The sequence below is a fragment of the Lagopus muta genome, chromosome 25 (genome assembly GCF_023343835.1).
Source record: "Lagopus muta isolate bLagMut1 chromosome 25, bLagMut1 primary, whole genome shotgun sequence".
NCBI lineage: Eukaryota > Metazoa > Chordata > Aves > Galliformes > Phasianidae > Lagopus > Lagopus muta.
The window spans coordinates 4,788,118-4,806,187 of NC_064457.1; the positions used below are offsets into that span (position 1 = coordinate 4,788,118).

The 18,070-nt window shown below is 48.5% G+C and overlaps 2 protein-coding genes and 1 gene segment (V, D, J or C); 1 reads left to right on the top strand and 2 right to left on the bottom strand.

Moving 5' to 3' along the window:
* Nucleotides 1-13,646, bottom strand: part of LOC125684518 (feather keratin Cos1-2-like) — a 44,763-nt gene extending 31,117 nt beyond the window's left edge. The window contains exon 1 of the mRNA XM_048926707.1: nucleotides 13,518-13,646. The gene's annotated coding sequence lies outside the window, so the exon portion shown is untranslated. The remainder of the gene's footprint in view (nucleotides 1-13,517) is intronic.
* Nucleotides 10,069-10,648, top strand: LOC125684406 (T cell receptor alpha variable 4-like). The segment is given in 1 exon segment: nucleotides 10,069-10,648. A coding segment is annotated over 1 exon segment (489 nt).
* On the bottom strand, nucleotides 11,306-13,786 carry LOC125684407 (uncharacterized). Its single transcript, XM_048926532.1, has 4 exons — nucleotides 13,691-13,786; nucleotides 13,430-13,596; nucleotides 12,180-12,252; nucleotides 11,306-11,868 (listed from the first exon to the last, which is right to left on the bottom strand). The coding sequence occupies exons 1-4, from the start codon at nucleotides 13,784-13,786 to the stop codon at nucleotides 11,542-11,544; spliced, it is 663 nt and encodes a 220-aa protein (XP_048782489.1). The 3' UTR covers nucleotides 11,306-11,541.
* Between the last annotated feature and the right edge of the window lie 4,284 nt (nucleotides 13,787-18,070).

Genomic DNA, 18,070 nt, shown 5'->3' on the forward strand with positions numbered 1-18,070 from the left:
TTTTGGAAACATTACATGTACTTGTTGTTATCCAGAGAGAACCACTATGACGTCCAGTTAGATTTTTCCACTATTAGAGAACTACCCTGCTTCCATGTTCCAGGAAACACAATCACCCACACATTCTCTACTGTGCTTCTCTTCAGTCTCCCTCAGTCCTGTTGCCTTGATGGTCTGGCTCTGATGAGATGGGCCCAGACGATATTGCTTATAGCCTTATTGTTTGTTACCTGGAGAAAAAAGGCCAATCTCCCCCTTGCTACAACCTCCTTTCAGGCAGTTGTAGAGAGTGATAAGGTCACTCCTCAGTCTCCTATTCTCCAGACTAAACAGTCCCAGTTCCCTCTGCCTTTCTTCATAAGAATTCACAGCTTCATTGCCCTTCTCTGGACATGCTCCATTACCTCAAGTCAGGAGACAAAACTGAACACAGTACTCAAAGAGCAGCTTCACCAGTGCTGAGAAAAGAGGGATGGTCTCCTCCCTAGTCCTGCTGGACATTCTATACTATTTCTGATACAAGCCAGTACGACACCAGCATTCTTGACCACCTAAGCACACACACTGCTGGCTCACATTCAGCCAGCTATCAGTCAGTGTCCCCAGAACCTTTTCCTCCGTACAGCTTTCCAGCCACTCTGCCCCAAGCCTGTAGCCATTCCTGGAGTAGCTGTCACCAACGAGCAGGACTTGGCATATGGCCTTGTTCATGGTCACTTCATCCCAAATTGGTGTTATCTAAAACTTGCTGAAAGTGCACTCAATTCCTTCATCCAGATCAGTAACAGCGACACCGAAGTGGAGCGTCCCCAACACTGATCTCTGGGAATCACCACACATGACATGTCTCCAGCTGGATTTAAATCCATCCACTATCACTCTCTGGGCCAGCTTTTTGCCCAGCCAACAGAATACCTAGCCACAGTCTGTCAGCATCTCCAGGAATATACTGTGGGAGACGGAGTGAAGGGCAATCTAGGTAGACTATGTCAACAATGACAGGATGAGGGGAAATGGTTTTAAACTGTAAAAGCGTATATTTAGGCTAGATATCAGGAAGAAATTCTTTACAGTGAGGGGTAGTGAGACACTGTCACAAGTTGGCCAAGTGAGGTTGTAAATGCCCCTGTCATGGAATCACCCAAGGGCAGGCTGGATCGGACTTGGAGCAACCTGGTATAGAGGGAAGTGTCCTTGCCTATCAGAGGGGGGGTTGGAACTAGATGATCTTAAAGGTCCCTTCCAATTCAAATCATTCTATGATTTGATGGTTCTATGACATGTCTAAGCAGAGATTCAGCAAGGCAAGGTCTAACTGGCATTGTTTATGGAGTAAGTAGGGATGACTTACTCTGCTTCAAAAGACAGTGCCTGAAAGATGAGATCTCTGCAGTGTGTGCTGGTCTGCAATATCTAGAGCAGTGATCTATGCACAGATGGAGGGGGGGGAGAAATAAACAGGGAAGGGCACACGAAAGGATGCAGCAAATATTTAATGAGTCTGAAGAAGGAAATCAAATCACCCCAAGAGTGGACACTGAGTGTGGGGAGTGGCAGGAACAGACAAGAATCATTCCTATGGCAGCATTGCCACAGGGCCCAGATTTACCCTCCAAGAATTATAGAGAGGCAAGCAGGTAGCTCACAGCTGGTTTTGAATGTACTAAAAGAGGTCTCTGAGGGGAAAAGACAGCAGTGATATTAGACAGGAAAAGATAGGGAAAGACAGTATTGATAGACTTTCTCCATGTTGGCAGAGAAGTCAGTCTGGCCTCTTACTTTCTTGTTCTGTCCAGTGCCGTGTTCAGCGTTCATGGCTGCCTTTGTCTGGGGCAGTGTCCAGCACCTTTGGCTGGGGGGGCACTTCTGCCACATTACCGGAAATGCAGGAGGGGTCAAAGCCCCCCGAGGTGACGGGCACACCCTCAGAGCTGAGGATGCTGCCAACAGCAGCGGAGGTGGAGGATCCCATAACACCTTGTTCTGCAGGAAGGAGCTGAGGATGGGTCCGGGCAGGGTCACCACCGCGGGAGAGGGCTGGATGATGATGGTGGAGTTCTGGCACTGCCTGACACAGGGCTCATTGCAGCTGCTGGCCAGGAGGTGGGGACACAGGGCCTGCATGGCACACACTGGGTTTAGCAGGACATGTCTTGGGACTGGAGGTCTACCCAGGTGAAGGAGCATCTCGCATGAGGAGCAAACTGCAATCATGCCATGAGGGAGCTAAGGTATATACACCTCTGGGAGATGGATACTTAAGGGTTTTTGGTTTCATCCTGCCAGAGCCTAGAAATAACCAGCAGGATCTATGCAGCTACTGTCCAGACTCTAGCTCATAAAGTTTCTCAGTTCAGGTGCAGATTGCCTCCGTGACAAATCTTCTCAACACTTCACTCTCCCATGAAAAGCAGTCCCAAGATTTGGCATGGGACAGAACTGAGAGCAGCTGAGTCCTCCATTTGGAGGAGGAGGTCAGTAAGAAGGGGCTTTACACTCACCTGGTTCCCATGGAGAAGGCCGTAAGAGTAGTAGATGAGAAGGCAATTAGATGCACTGCCTTTTGTAGTGGACTCAAGCTGATCCATGTCCAGAGGCATCATTTCCAGCAGTGATTATTTTCTGACAAGTTCATCTTGAATGCAAAACATTCCAGACTGTACGTTGGTTTCCTGTGCATTGCAATTTCATTGCCCACATTATGCTACGTTTGATCCTCATTGAAGGCATCTTTTCAGTGGCAAGAAAGGAGACTCCTAAGATTGAGCTGCTGCACAGCTCCTGAGTGTGACCTCATCCCACCTCACAGTGCTCTCAGGAAAATCCTGCTGCCCTCTTTTGCCTCTTCCTATTCTGCCCCAGACATGAGAACGTAGGGACAGAAGTTGTGCAGGATCTGTTACAGATTCCAGAAGAAAAGCATGACAGTAAATTGTGAAATAAAGTGGTGGTTTTAGTAAGACATAATAGGAAGAGGTCTAGAGTCAGCAAATAAATCCCAACTCCCTTCTGGTGCTGGGAACCCCATCTTTGTTCTGCATCAGACAGAACCAGTGGATTTACCCAAGTCACACTGTGCAGAACATTTCCATAGAGAGCTCCATCTTCTCCTTCAATGATGGAACTCTGTTTCTGTCATTATACCCTCCAGCACACGGAGCACAGCTGGGCATGGTGCACTCCAGCTGATTCCATTATTGCAGTTCCTCAGGGATAAGGGAAGGGCTGCTCAATTCCTAAATGCATTGCCCCACAGATTGTCTAGCCATGGATGCTGGGAAGAACACATCAGATGCATTCCTTTCACTCCTTCCTACAGTGTTTCAGAGGAAATATCTTCAGATGCCATTGTTAAATATGCAAAGGACAACACAATGATTCACAGCAGCCAGCCTGGTTGTGCAGAAGGTAAATCACATACAAGATTGAAAAACTGAGGACAGTGAACGTTGTATGCTTAGATTTTGGTGAGACTGCTTTGGCTGCCTGTTGTATAGTCCCCACACAACCACATGAGTGAGTTGTGGCAAGGGTTAATGCATAGTTATGTAGGTGGAAAACTGGATGATCTGCTGTGCTCTAACGGTTGTGGCTGCAATTCAGAGTACAGCTAGGGACTGGAATCTATTACAGGGTCTCTCACAGATCAGTGCTGTACCAGTGGTCTTTAATTTTCCATACTTGCTCTTCATGACTGGACAAAGGGCACTATGAGCATGTGTGTGGAGGGCCCCTGAATGGGAAGAGTTGTCAGAACATCATGAAACAGGATGAGAGAAAAGGGGAGCCAATCAAGCAGCATACAGAGACAAACAGACACTCAAGGATAGCATAGAAATGATGGAAAGAAATAAATTCTCACATTCACCCAAGCTGATGAGGAATCTAGAAACCACAGGTCTGTTTCCAGGAAGATGAACCTGGCCTTTGCAAGAGATGCAGCTGTGAATCAGGACATGTACAGGGATTGGTGTGAGACAGACTTATAATATATCATGTTGGGGTATACAGAGAAAGACATGAACATATGAGGAGTGATAGAGGGGCATGCAGCAGGGGCCCCTCAGATCTGGTTGAGCCATGTGACTGATCATCACAGTCTGTTGTGTCCTTTCAATTACTCTTTTCTTAACTCTGCACCATCTCACTCTGTCCTGTGCACACCGGATGGAGAAATTACCAGTTACTGGGGAGAGTGGCATGAGTGGTTTTGGTGCCAAACTGGGGAGTCAGAAGGGGGCTAAAGATGTCCCTGCTGTGTGCTGTGTGCTGCTACAAGAGCAGGGGCCCATGATTGTCTAATGGAACAGGGGTGGTTCTTGAGCCACAACCCAACATGGCAAGGGCAAGTTTTTATCCCCATAACCACCCAGCTGTACTGGCAAGGGTGAGGGAAATGTGGCATTTAGTACATGCAGCTGAAGCCAATTGACTGCTCACAGGCTGTGTGTGGGCTGATGAGGGTGGGGATGGATTGGCTGAATCCTCCCTAAAAGAGATTTTACGGTGTGAATGTCTCTGTGATCCGGACTCAGCTTTGGATCCAGCTGAACACTGTCAGGGAATCTATAACCATGCCATTCAAAGCCTGATGCTCCACACTCACAGCCCCCCATCCCGGCGCTGCTTCCGGCCCTTCTCGGGCTCCTCGAGCGGCGACAGCAGCACCACGGGCAGCAGCAGCTGCGGGACCCGGGGCAGCATGAGTCCTGTGTTTGGGCTGGTTCATGACCTGTGTGCCTGGGAGAAGTACAGAGATCCTGTAGAGTGCAGAAAGGTTGCAGCACTTTGAAGGCCTTGCGGTTCCTGAGCCTGAGGAGCAGAGTTCCGTGCTTGGGGAAGACATGACACCACTGAGAAGCCATGAGTGTTCGGGCATGAGTCACTATCCTGGGCCTTGCTGCACCCATGGGAGTGTTGAGCTGAGAGGGACTGGGGGCTCCAGTACAACAGGCAATACGATAGGCAATACTACCAGACTTCTGTAGCTGGTAGTAATACCGCCCTGTGGAAGCCCTCGACCATAGACAACTTGGCAAAAGTATGGCAAGGCCAGGAGCTCTGCTGAAGGCTGCTAGAATTACACAGGAAAGCTGTACCCTCAGTGATAGGGTGAGTGGAAGGCATGGGAAAATGGAATAGAGACAGAGGTACAACTTCAAGAAAGCTATGCCTTCCCAGTTCTTGATGGCCTTTGGAAACAACTTTCTCTGAGTCTCCTTCCCTAATACTGCTCCTCCCAAAGCCAGAATTTCCCCAGCGTGTGTGAAACTTCTGTGTTCGCAGAGACTCTCCAATGCAGAGGATCTTCTCTTGAGGATGTCATTTGTCAAGGTTTCCATTCACTTGGCATGCTCAAGGGTCAATACCTGTGTAAGGAGAAACACTGCAAGACAGGGACTGATGGTCACTGGTGGAGGAGGAACATCTAGGAATGTCTTCCTCTCCTTCAATAAAATGCGCTTGGAAGATGAATGCCAGCACTGTACAATGACCTCCAATAACCAGAGGAGTGGCAGAATCTCCCTAGCTTGTTCTCACCAAAGACATCCCTTTCTTCCTCGCCATCTCTACAGAGATGGGGGAAAAAAAAAAAAAAACCACCAGCAGAGAAGGAAAAGCTAAATGATGCAGAAAGTGTTTAATAAGTCTGAGGAGAAATTAAGTCATTGCAAGAAGAGCAGTAGCTGTAGACAAGAATCAGTTCCCCTTTCTTATGGCAGCATGGCCACAGAGAACTGTATTTCAGCACAGAGTTTAAGAGACATGAGAATTTCACTCAGGGTTCATTTTGTGGATACTAACAGACATGTCTAAAGGGAAAAGACAGTAATGAAATTGGATAGAAAGAGTGAGTGAAAGACAGTATGAGTAGACATTCTCCATGTTGTCAGAGACCCCAGGCTTGCCAGTACATGTCTGTCTTCCAGGGCAAAACCAGCATCACAACATTTGTTCTTTGGTCCATGCTTAGCATTCCTGGGGGTCCTTGCCTGGGACATCATCCAGCGCATTTAGCAGGGGGTGCATCGTCTGCCACAGCTGCGGTTGGAAATGCAGGAGAGGTCAAAGCCCCCCGAGGTGATGGGCACGCCCTCAGAGCTGAGGATGCGGCCAACAGCAGCGGAGGTGGAGGAGCCCACGGCGGTGTTCTGCGGGAAGGAGCTGAGGATGGGTCCGGGCAGGGTCACCACCACGGGAGAGGGCTGGATGACGATGGTGGAGTTCTGGCACTGCCTGACACAGGGCTCATTGCAGCTGCTGGCCAGGGGGGTCGGGCCGCAGGGCCGGCATGGCTGGCACTGGTCACAGCAGGACATGTCTCAGGGATGGAGGTGCACCTATTTGGAAGCAGAACATGGGGATGCATGAGGAGCAGCCTAGCATCACACTATGAGGGAATCAATGCACATGCAGTGCTGGGAACTGAAGACAGTTCAGGGATGTCCAAGGGATTCTTGGTCTCATCCTGACAGAGCCCAATGAAAGCCACTGGGACCTATCCAAATACTGCCCAGACCCTAGTCCACAAGACATCTGATTACAGCAGGCTATGACATTCTCCCCACTTCTCCATCATGACAAGCAGAAACAGGCAATGGAACAGAGCCAATAGCAGCTGAGAGTTCTGCCAAGATCAGAACTCTGTTTGGAGAAGGAAGAGAACAGAACAAGAAGGGGCTTCACACTCACCTGGTTCCCAAGAAGATGGAGGAAGGAGAAGTGGATGAGAGAGCAAGGAACTGGACAGGCTTTTATAGTGGACCCAAGCTGTCCCATTTCCAGAAGCAGCCCTAGAAGCAGTGATTATTTTGTGACAAGAACCTCTTGACTGCAAAACATCCCAGCTATTGGTATGGGCTGTGTGTTGGCTTCCTGTGTTGCTGCTACTTGTCACATCCTGATATGTCACTCCCATTGCTCATGGAAGGCATCTGTTGAGTGGCAAGAAGAAAGACCCAAGCATTTCCAAGCAGCACACATCAGTGTGGGCAGAACATTCAATTCACGTGCTGGAAGAATCGAGCAAAGGCAAAAGATGTCAGCGTGATTAGTAGGGCAGTGGTGTGAAACAACCAGAGCCTGTGTGCTGGATTTATGCAGTTGCCTGTGGGTACAGAGGTTTGCATGATTCCACATGTATGCATCAGCAGCTGAGTGTTTGTGTGACTTGTGTGTCCCACATAGCAACACCTGTCCCGGTCACATCAGAGGCACTTCAGGATACCAAAAGATTCTGTTAATCTCTGTCTTCCTGCTAACAGAGCTAATGGAGAAGAGAGGAGCTGGAAGGCACCTGCAAATATCATCAGGTTCAATTGTCTGACCCCAGTAGTGCTAACCACAAGGAAAGGCATGATAATGAAAGCATTATGAAAATGTGTCAACACTGACAGGCGTGGGCCTTCATTCACCTCTCCATGAAGCCTGATCCAGTGTTTGACCACTTTCACATCAATCTATTCTTTTTCTAGTGATGCAAGCTGCAACAAGCTGGCCAATGCTCCTTGCTGGATACACTGGACTCTGCTTAGGTAACAGGAAGAATCTGTGCCTTTGTACCAACCAGATAACGGTGATATGCTGAACATCTTGTATTGAGTAGGTGAGGGAAATTCTGCTTTGAATCAGCTCATTTTTTGTAAGCAAGTATTGTGTGAGTGAGGCCAAGAGCTAACTGAGCATTGTTGGATATGGGGTTCATGCAGTGAACACAGGGAGGAAGTGTAATGACTTCATCCAGAGGCTTGTGCAACCATCACCACAAAAAGACTGAACTTGTGGGAGGAGGCTGAATCCCATGTCAATAATTTTATGTGGAAGTATGCAATATCTCTATACTGTATGGGAAAGCATTTGTGTATGTGTAACATAAGTAATGAATATAAGCTGAGAATCTTTTTTGAAACTTATGCATGATAGGTGGAGCTCATCCCCCATGCATCCAGCATCAAAAATAAAGAATTTCTGCTTTCTAACACTCCCATTTGAGTCTTAGAGTGTTTCATGATCGACAGATTTACAGAATCACTACTATCTGGCCTGAACATCTGGTGAAGTTTTGTGCCATTCCTGCACATGTCTGGTCACCAGTTAGTAGGCTGAAAAGACCAGCACCTCCCTCTCTGCTTTCCTTCCTAATAAGAAGAAGTGAGCAACGGGGCTGCCTCAAAGCTTTGTGTTCACCAAACTGGACAACCCAAATGTTCTCATGCTCTCCTCGTAGGATATGCCTTCCAGCCCCACTATCAGCTCTGCTGTCCTCCTCTGGCTGCTTTAAAAACATTTAAAAACTTATGTTTTGGAGCCCAGAACTAGGAAATGCATTCCATTTGAGGACACAACAAGACTATGATGAATAATTGATGTTTTTTGAACTGAAGACTATGGAGTGTTTAGTATGCCTGCAAATTCACTTGGACCACTTTGCTGCCAGGGCACAATGTTGGTTCTTCTTGAGTCTGATGTCAGCCAGCACACCCTGATCCCTGCAGGATGTCTGTGCTTCTCAGGTGCTCACATACACTTCAAGGGTGTCCCCAGTCTAAGACTAGACCCTCAACAGCACAAAGCAAGGAAGGCACAGCAGGTGGAGTCGACGGCAAACAGGCCATTCAGAGAGGCAGTCAGGATGGTTGAGGCTTGAAGATGGTGATATCCTGGAAGAAGAACAGCACTCTTGCTTCAGTCACACACATGGAGCTTCAGTAGAGGCACAGCCCTCTGGACACTGGGGAGAATGTATTAGATCCATTGAAGGGGCTCATCAGAAGAGGCTGAACTCAGGCTTTGTGACTGGAGGAAGGAGAAAAGTTGTGTGAGACTTAAAGGAGACACCTCCCTTTGGTAGTGGATTCTCCAATTTGCTGAAGTCTCAGCTGTTTGATTTCCTTGGCAAGGAATGGCAACTCCAGTGCTGCAGAAGGACTCCAAAAGTTTGTCTGCATATCAGTGCACAATCCCTCGCAACTCTTCCATGCATTTCTGCTTCCAGACAGCAGTGACTTTAGCCACCCTAATAAATGCAGGATGGGCAGTATGGCTGGACAGGAGGAATTCTGGAGATTTCTGAATTTGAAAAAAGGGGCAGCCGAAGTGTGAGCAAACCAGAGACATTGCTGCTCAAGCAGAGATACAGTCAGAAGCACCACAGGGCAGCCTGAGATGAAAACTTGCCAGGAAGAACTGTAAGAAAAGCATCCTTAAATCTATTATGGCAGCAAAAAGAAAGCTAAGGAAATTGTATGTCCTCTGGACCATGAGATGCCAGAAATAGTGAGAAGTGAATATATATATGAATATATAATGAATGCATGGTTTTCATCCATTTTCATGATAGCTCTTTTAGACAGATCTACAGGGCCCCTGAGCTTCTTTCACAGAATACATGGTAGTGAAGAAGCACTCCCTATACAGGAAGAAAACCTACCAGAGAACTTAATCCAGTTGGACATACTTGTGCCCTTGAAATGATCTGGGTTGCATCCAAGGTGATTGATCTGGTGATGCTGTTGTGATGCAGCTCTCTGTCATCCCTCAGAGGTCATGACAGTTCAGGGGTGGTTGTCGTAGCTAGGAAAAGCAACATGCATCAAAAACATTTAGCAGGACTGAGAAAGGGAACTCACAGAATCACAGAATTGTAGGGGTTGGAAGGGACCTCCAGAGATCATTGAGTCCAAGCCCCTGCCAAAGCAGGTTCCCTACAGCAGGTCGCACAGGTCGGCATCCAGGCAGGTCTGGAACATCTCCAGAGAAGGAGACTCCACCACCTCCCTGGGCAGCCTGTTCCTGTTCACCTCACTGTAAAGAAGTTCTTGCGCACATTTGTGTGGAACTTCCTATGCTGCAGTTTCAGGGAACTACTGACCAACTGTACTCCATTAATACCTTCCTCAACGGTGTATTCTGGAGCAGGTAAATTAAGATGCCACTACGTGACATCCTACAGACAGCGAGGTGGTTTGGAGCAGCCCGGGGCGGAGCTGGCGGCGGGGAGGAGGCAGCGCGGGCGGCGGGGCGGCGGGATGCGGCAGTGCCGGGCCGCGGGGCTCCTGGGTGCGCGGGGCTGCCGCCGGTGGGGCTGCGGGGGGAAGGGGCCGTGCTCGCCTCTGTCTGTTCGGCTTCTTTCCGACCTCGTGCACCTCTCTGCTCCTTCATGAAATTTCTGGGGGAGAAAATGGATTTTCTGAGTTTGCTGCTTCTTTTCTTCTCGGCAGTGGCTGTGAGCAGAGCCCAGGTGCAACAGGAGCCGTTGGCAGAGACCACCGAGGGGGCTGCAGTCAACATCACCTGCTCACACCCCAACATACAAATCGGGTATTCCATCTACTGGTACCGTCAGCTCCCGGGCCGAGGACCCGCATTCCTCGTCAGCGCTGTCAAAGGCTCCAAGGAGGTGCCGGACCCGGAGGGGCAGCTGTGGGTGTCGGCAGACCGCCGCTCCAGCGTTCTGCGTCTCGCCCGGCCCCGGCTCGGGGACGCGGCGCTGTATTACTGCGCCGTGGACCCACAGGAAGCGAAGCCGGGGCTGCGTCCGGGCGCGAACCGCTTGGGGCGGGGCGGGGGCACAGTGCCGTCCGGGCCCGCAGGGGGCGCTGCCTGCATGGCCGCCAAACTCCATCCTGACCGGGGTGCGCCGCCCTGAGCTCTCGAGCAAAGCGACCGTAGCAGCCAGTCGCTGCCACCAGTGTCAGTCAGACACAGCTGTTTTTGAGGTAGGTAGGCTGGCATAAGTGACAACACAAGCTGTGTTTTACATCCACACAGTCCTATTCCATCTCCTACTCTCTTGTCCTTCCCCAGGGCAGTACATATGAGAGCAGGAGGAGCCTTGTTCCTCAGAGGCTGCAGGATGCTATGTTCATATGGCCCTCCGCACAGTTTTACCTGTGAGTGCTGCAGAGGCTGTGTTCTCTTTGGGGGCAGTTGTAGGCATAAACACTCTTCTTCAACTGCAAGTGCAAAGCTAAAGAGAGCAGTCTCTACAGTGTGTTATTACCTCTCATTCTCCTGGGAATGGAGAAGGACCTCCATAAACATTCATCCTATACGCTCGAGGAGCAAAGTCTTTCTCTTTGTACCTCTGGAGGCTGTGCACGTCAGAAGAAATATCAAAGACTTAAATTAAGATGCAGAAATCTTTAATGAATGTTTAAATAGGAAAATGAGATCACTCAGAGCAGAGGCTCCACAGTACAGGATTCCCATGATCCCATGTTTGATTTCATGCAGGGCACATGGCTTATTTTCTATCAGAGTATGGACTGGTTCTGAGGAATCTCACATCCTAGAGGTTAACAGGAAAAAAAAAAAAAAAATCAGAGAAGATGTGGAGACAGATAAGTAGGAATGAGGAATGACAGCTGAGACATGAGGCAGGCTGTCAGAAAGCCCAGGATTGCCTCTTCCTGCCAGCTGAGGATGAGGATAGAGTAGCTGAGGATGGTCAGGTAATCTGAATGCAGGGGCTTGAAGACGTCTTGTTGATCCAGAACCACGTTCCTGTTTTCTGGAACAATTTATCCGGGACCAGCGGCTTCAGCAGGGCGGGCACCTTCTGCCACAGGAGCGGCTGCCCAAGCCGGACAAGTCAAAGCCCCCCGAGGTGATGGGCACGCCCTCAGAGCTGAGGATGCGGCCAACAGCAGCGGAGGTGGAGGAGCCCACAACAGTGTTCTGCGGGAAGGAGCTGAGGATGGGTCCGGGCAGGGTCACCACCACGGGAGAGGGCTCAATGGCAATGGTGGAGTTCTGGCACTGCCTGACACAGGGCTCATTGCAGCTGCTGGCCAGAGGGGTTGGGCCGCAAGGCCGGCATGGCACACACTGGGTGTAGCAGGACATGACTTGGGACTGGAGGTGCACCTGGGAGAGAGGGATAAAAGGAAGTAGAGCATGAGGATATGTGAGAGGCAGCCTGGATACCCAAGACAACTACTAAGGCTGGAGGAGAAAGCTGAGAAAGGAGGTCACGTTCCTTCAGTATGCCAGGACCCTACAGTGAGCTCTCTGACCCAGAGAGACTTTCTGAGTGCATCAATTTAAACCCGTGTAAGCTGTGGCCCAAGCAAAGTTTGTACAGACATCATCTCCACTGTGGTCTCCCATAGCATGGCACCCACTATCTGATAACATTTCTATTCAGTTAAGAGGATAACAGAGGGCTTCAGACTTACCTGGTTCCCAACCAAAAGAAGGCAAGAGAAGTGGATGGAAGAGATGGGAACTGGGCCGCCTTTTATATTGGTCCTTCATCACTGCAGGTCCACAGGCACGGTTGATACAAGCCTTAATTTTCTGACTATCTAACCTTGAACGCAAGCTGTCCCTTCTCATTACATGGGCTGGTTTTTGGTTTCCGGCAGTTCTACCTTTCCATTTCCAAATTAATGATGTGACCATTCTCTAATGAAGGTTTCTTTGAAGTTCTGTGATTAAAGGCTCAAAAATTCATAGGGCAGAATTGCAGTGATGAGACTGAAGCCTCAGCTCAAGTGATGATCAGATCTGGAGGAGGCAAGTGAAGTCAGCGCAGCTCAGTGCAGAGGGGCTGTCATGGTTTTACCACTTTTCTTGACAGTATTCCACATCATAATATCGTGTAGTGTATTGAAGTTAGAGAGCTAATTCTCTTCTTCTATGGATTGCTGATAGTTTTGTTACCTGTCTCAGAAGAGAAGAACGGACTACAGTTCCCAGAAGAGTTCTCTGTTCCATTTCCATTTTTCTGGTCAGAAGATAAATCTACCTGGGACAAAGACTATTTCTTTTCTGCTGTATCAAAGATGGGTGCAAAAAATCAAAAGTAGGTCAGAGAAGACTCATTTTAGGTCTAACTAAAAGAGATCCTTGAGAAAAAGGGATTGTTAACAGAATTGAGATAAAATTGTATAAAAGAGTGTAATGGTAGACACTGGACACATTGTCAGAGAAGCCAGGGCAGACACTTCCTCTCAACTGCAACCGTCCAACCCATTGCTTCTCTACTGAGTTCACCATCTATCAAATCCACATCTCTCCATCTCTCCAGAGGATGAAAGTCCCCCTTCATGTCCTCGCCTTATCCTTGCCCTATCAACAAAGATTGCCTTTCTTCCAGTCTACATGAGACCAGCAGAAAAAGGATCGTGTAGAGGCAAAGGTTGGAATGCAGACAACTGTAAGGACTCTGAAGAGAGAAATATTCTCATCTGGAGAGCAAGCTGTCAGTACACGCAGTAACCAGCAGCTGACAGAAATTTGTGCCCATCCTCTATTGCAGGTATCCTGCTGATAACCTGTCTGCCTCCCCCACAGAGAGAGAGCAGCCAGCAGAACCCCAGGAAGGCTTTTGGGGTCTTCAGGTGTACAAGGAAAGAAGAAAGGGAAGAGAGAAGAGGGATTAGAAGACAGAGAAATTGGGCTTTAGTCATGTTTTCAGAGAGACCTAGCTGCCCTGTTTTTAGAAGAGAGCACTGGACACTCAGCCTTCCTGACATCAATGGCCACGTTCTTAGTCCTCAGTTCAGCATCACCTTCTGGGTCCCCAGGGGAGCTGGTCTGGAATCTCATCACTGGCTTCAGTGAGTGGGGAATCATCTGCTGCAGCAGCATCTGTAAATGTAGGAGGGTTTTCAGCACCTGGAGCTGATGAGAAACTGTAACAGCTGCAGATGCTGCCAATGGCAGCAGAGGTGGAGGATCTCACAGTATGGCTCTTCAGGAATGAGCTGTCAATGGGGGCAAACAAGACCATCACAGGAGGGGTCGCAGTGATGACGTTGGTCTTCTGACACTGTGTCATTGCAGCTTTTGACCAGCAGGGTCAGGCCACAAGGCTGGTACGGCAGGCACAGGATCAGGGCTTAAGCTGTATGTGGGAGAGACGCTGAGGAGAAAGCAGATCACAGAGACATATGAGGAGCAGACCACCACCCTCCCATGAGCACACCAATGTAGCATTTTTTTGGCTAATGGAATCAGAGAATTTTCCCTAGATCAGGCTGAACAGGAAAGCATCCAGGTAGGTTTTGAATATCTCCAGAAAAGGAGATTCCAAAATCTCTCTGGGCTGCTTGTTCCAGTGCTCTGCTCACTCATGCTCAAAGTGAAGAAGTTATCTTCCATGTTTGGATGGAGCTTCCCGTGTACTAGTTTGTGCTTTTTCCCACCTGTTCTGTCACTGGGCACCTCTGAAAAGGATCTAGCTGCATCCTCTTGACACCTGCCATTTCCATATTTATAAGCATTGTTAAGATCTCCTCTTTGTCTTCTCCAGGCTAAACAGTCCCAAGACTCTCAGCCTTTGGTCAAAAGGAAGATACTTATGGCCATATAAAATTGCAGAAATAGACAAAATGCAGTCTTTGCTTCATCCATAGATGATCTAAAAGGAAAAGCCAAATGCAATGAGGCTCCTGTCTCTCTCTTATTGGAAAATCTGTCTGAGACAAGCCCCACATAGATTCTGACACAGTCCCCCTTCTACCCTCTCCCTCCCATAAGAATCAGCACCAGAACCCAGCACATAAGGTATCTGCATAATCAAAAATAATGCGGGAGAAGGGATTCAGGCCCACGTGGTTACCAAGAAGAAATAGGTGAGAGATGTTGATTGTAGGGTGAAGGAATCCAAGGAATTATGGTGACCCTGCAATGCCCCAAGTGCAGGCATAGCCTTCATGGAAGTGACAATTTTCTAAGGTGCTTGTGAAGAATGGAAAACAGTCCATGACATGAGCTGTGTGGCTGCTTCCCTTAATGCTGTTTGTTCATTTCCTTGCTTATGCCACAACCATTCCCTCCTGCAGGCTTCTTCGGAGTGCTGAAATTGAGAGGCCATAGCTCTTCTGGGCCAGGAATGAGTCAATGATGGCAGAGGACTCAAAGTGCTGAGATGGATCCATCTCAGGCAAGTGATGCTGGCCTGGGGCTACCTTGCATGCAGATCTGTCAAGTCTTCCTCTTTTTCTCCATTCCAAGCATCTCCAGTGGTCTTCTGTGTTTAGATGCCATGGCAGGTGGGCTGGACTGCTCACCAATTTCACCTGTTTCAATTCTCTTCCTCATTCCGTCAAACTGTGTGACCTCCTTGGGCTCCTCTCGCTGGGCCATCCCTGCACGTCTTCAAACTGTGCTGGCAGCTCATCTGGAGCCTTGTCCTGCTCAGAGCACTGCAGCCTTGCCCTACCACAAAAGTCCCCAGTGTCTCCTCAGTCAGCTCCGCATGGCCTGACGTTCTGCTTCTCCATCCATGTGTGTGCACGAGCATGACTGATGAGTGCACACACATACCTGAAGTGTGTGTGAGCTTTTGTTTCTGTGTTTTGTGTTTCTACGCACTGTTTGAATGTGCTTGTGTAAGAGCATTGATCTAAGAATACCTGTATGCAGGCACAGGTGCGTTTGTGTGTTTGCACACATGGCATGTACAAGCGCACACGTACACAGAATTGGACTAACTATGTGCACAGGTTCAGCTGGTCCCGAAGCCCACAGAGTCCCATCTGTGTACTGGTGTCAGGTACTGGTGCAACCTGGGCATCTAAAGTTTGAAAAAGTGCAGGGAAGGCTGATGTGTTTGTGTGTAGCTGATCAGAGCCTGCAGCCTAGATCTAGTCTTTCCCTGGTGCCCCCAGCATTTCCAACACTCATTTGCTTCTATAAGGCCATCCCATCTTCTGGCTCAGGTGGAAAGAAGTTTCTATGGGAATCTGTTGGCTTCTTTGGGATTAAGTAGTCCTATTTTCAGAGGACTGTTTGTCAGAGGATGCAGCAACTGGGAGAGAAAGGAACACCTAGAGAGACCAGTAGGAGCGATGCAGTGACACTGGGGACAATGGCTTCAATGAAACAGCAGTGATCATGCTGTCATTGCTAGAGTCATAGCAAAGGAGAGCAGGACATTGGTGACCAAATTGATATTTATGATTTAATCAGACCACACCAGTTGACACATGGTCGTGTTTTTGTTTTCTCTTCCACATGTCTCCTATTCTTGATGGGAATGGCCTCACCTTTGTCACCGTGGGAAGCAAAAGGCACCTGAGGACCCCAGTGTATGTCCTCCTTAGCAAGTTCATCTTCTTGAGATCTGGTAAAGCATTGCTCCCAAAACTGGAGAATTTCTGTGTCATCAGGAAAAGCACTTGTATTTGCAGGTGAAAGGCAGTCATCTGAGGATCACTGTCTAATCTTCTCAGTGTTGCCCTTTGATTCACATACACAATTACAGCAGCAATATCACTGTGCACTTCCCCTGTGGTGCTGGGACCCTGGCCTTTGGGAGAGGAATTTCATGGTTCCTGTCCTTACTGACCAAAGTGCTCTGCTTTCATGGTAGTTTCTGACACTCACCAAAAGGAATTCTGCACTTGTGCTTCCATTTCACCACTTTTTAAGAGATTTCTTTAAAAAGATACAAAAGACTGTGTTGGAATTGAGGCAGGACTCAAAAGGATTGTGGTTTAGCTTCCATTAAGGCTACATGTCTTTGTCTGTTCTACCTCAGCATGTGCTATGATTCCATGATTCCCTGCATTTCACAGATGATGAGATGATTTGTGGATGCTGTGTTTCTTTCAACAAAAAAGGGAGCCAGGATTGGCCTGGCTGAAGGTGTGACTGAAGGCTTCTAGGTAGAAAACAACAGGAAAGGCAAGACACAGGGAACATGTGGATTCTCTCCTCTTGGGAACAACTGGCTGCTGATGACACTGCGCTGATGAATGTTGTGGTTGGGACACCCCCGCCTGCATCCAAATCCAGCCCTGCCATCATCCCCAAATAAAGCCTCGCCTGACACCTCCCAGCAGCAGCCCTTCTGCACTGTTGAGGCTTGGCTGAAGTGCAGGAGATCTGACTGCAGGTGCACAAAGCCTGGGGAATGCAGGGGAATTTCAGTATCAGTTTACATCTCCCCACAGGGAGAAACACACACTTGCCATGCTTTGAAAATCTTTCCCTCAAAAACATGCCTAGACCAAATGCTTTGGCAGTTGCCAGATTCAACTGTTCCTTTGCATACATTACATCTTCGTGTTTCTCTTATCCTAAGACAACCACTGTTATGTCCAGTTAGCTTTTGCCATTGCTGTTGGATTAAGAAGAAACCACCCTTCTTCCACAGAAGCAGGGAAGGACACAATAAAGGGTGCTGCAAACGTTTAATGGGTCTGAAGAAGGAAATACAATCACTCCCAGAGTAGACACTGAGTGTGGGGAGCAGCAGGAGCAGACAAGAATTATTCCTACAGCAGTGTTGCCACAGGGCCCTCATTTCAGGGAGGCAAGCAGGTCACTTGAGGCTGGTGTTGAGGGGTACAACAGAGATCTCTGAGGAGAAAAGACAACAATAATATTCTCTAAGAAGCTCCGCTTGAATGCAAAACAGTGCAGATATAGACAGCACATTGTTTTCCTGTGCTGTTCAATTTCATTTTCAGGCTTTATGCTTTATTTAGTCCTTGCACCCTAAGAGTAGCTGGAAGAGAGACTCAAGCATTTCTGGTCAGTACAAATCCATTTGGGCAAAATGCACTGGAAGAGTCCAAGAAAGGGAAATATCAGCTTGGGTCACTCCTTAGTAGCTCTTTGAGGCCCTTCTTGCAGGCCCAGCTCCTGGTCATGACTTCATCTCTCACACTGCTCTCAGGAAAACTCTGCTGGACTCTTTTTCCTCCTCCTGTTCTGTCCCAGGGATGAGAGAATGGGACCAGAAGTTGGGTGGCATTCTTTCCAGATCCCCAAAGAAAGGCACAGCAGTAAACTGTGAAAATAAGTGCTGTATTTAGTAAAACACAATAGGGAGAGGTCTAGAGACAGCAAATAAATCCCAACTCCCTTCTGGTGCTGGGAACCCCACCTTTGTTCTGCATCGGACAGAACCAGTGGATTTACCCAAGTCACACTGTGCAGACCCTTTCCATAGAAGCTCCATCTTCTTTTCACATGAGAGAACTCTGTTTCTGACATTATTCCGTCCAGCACACGGAGCACAGCTGGGCATGGTGCACTCCAGCTGATTCCATTACCGCAGTTCCTCAGGGATAAGGGAAGGGCTTCTCGATTCCTAAATGCAAGGCCCAAC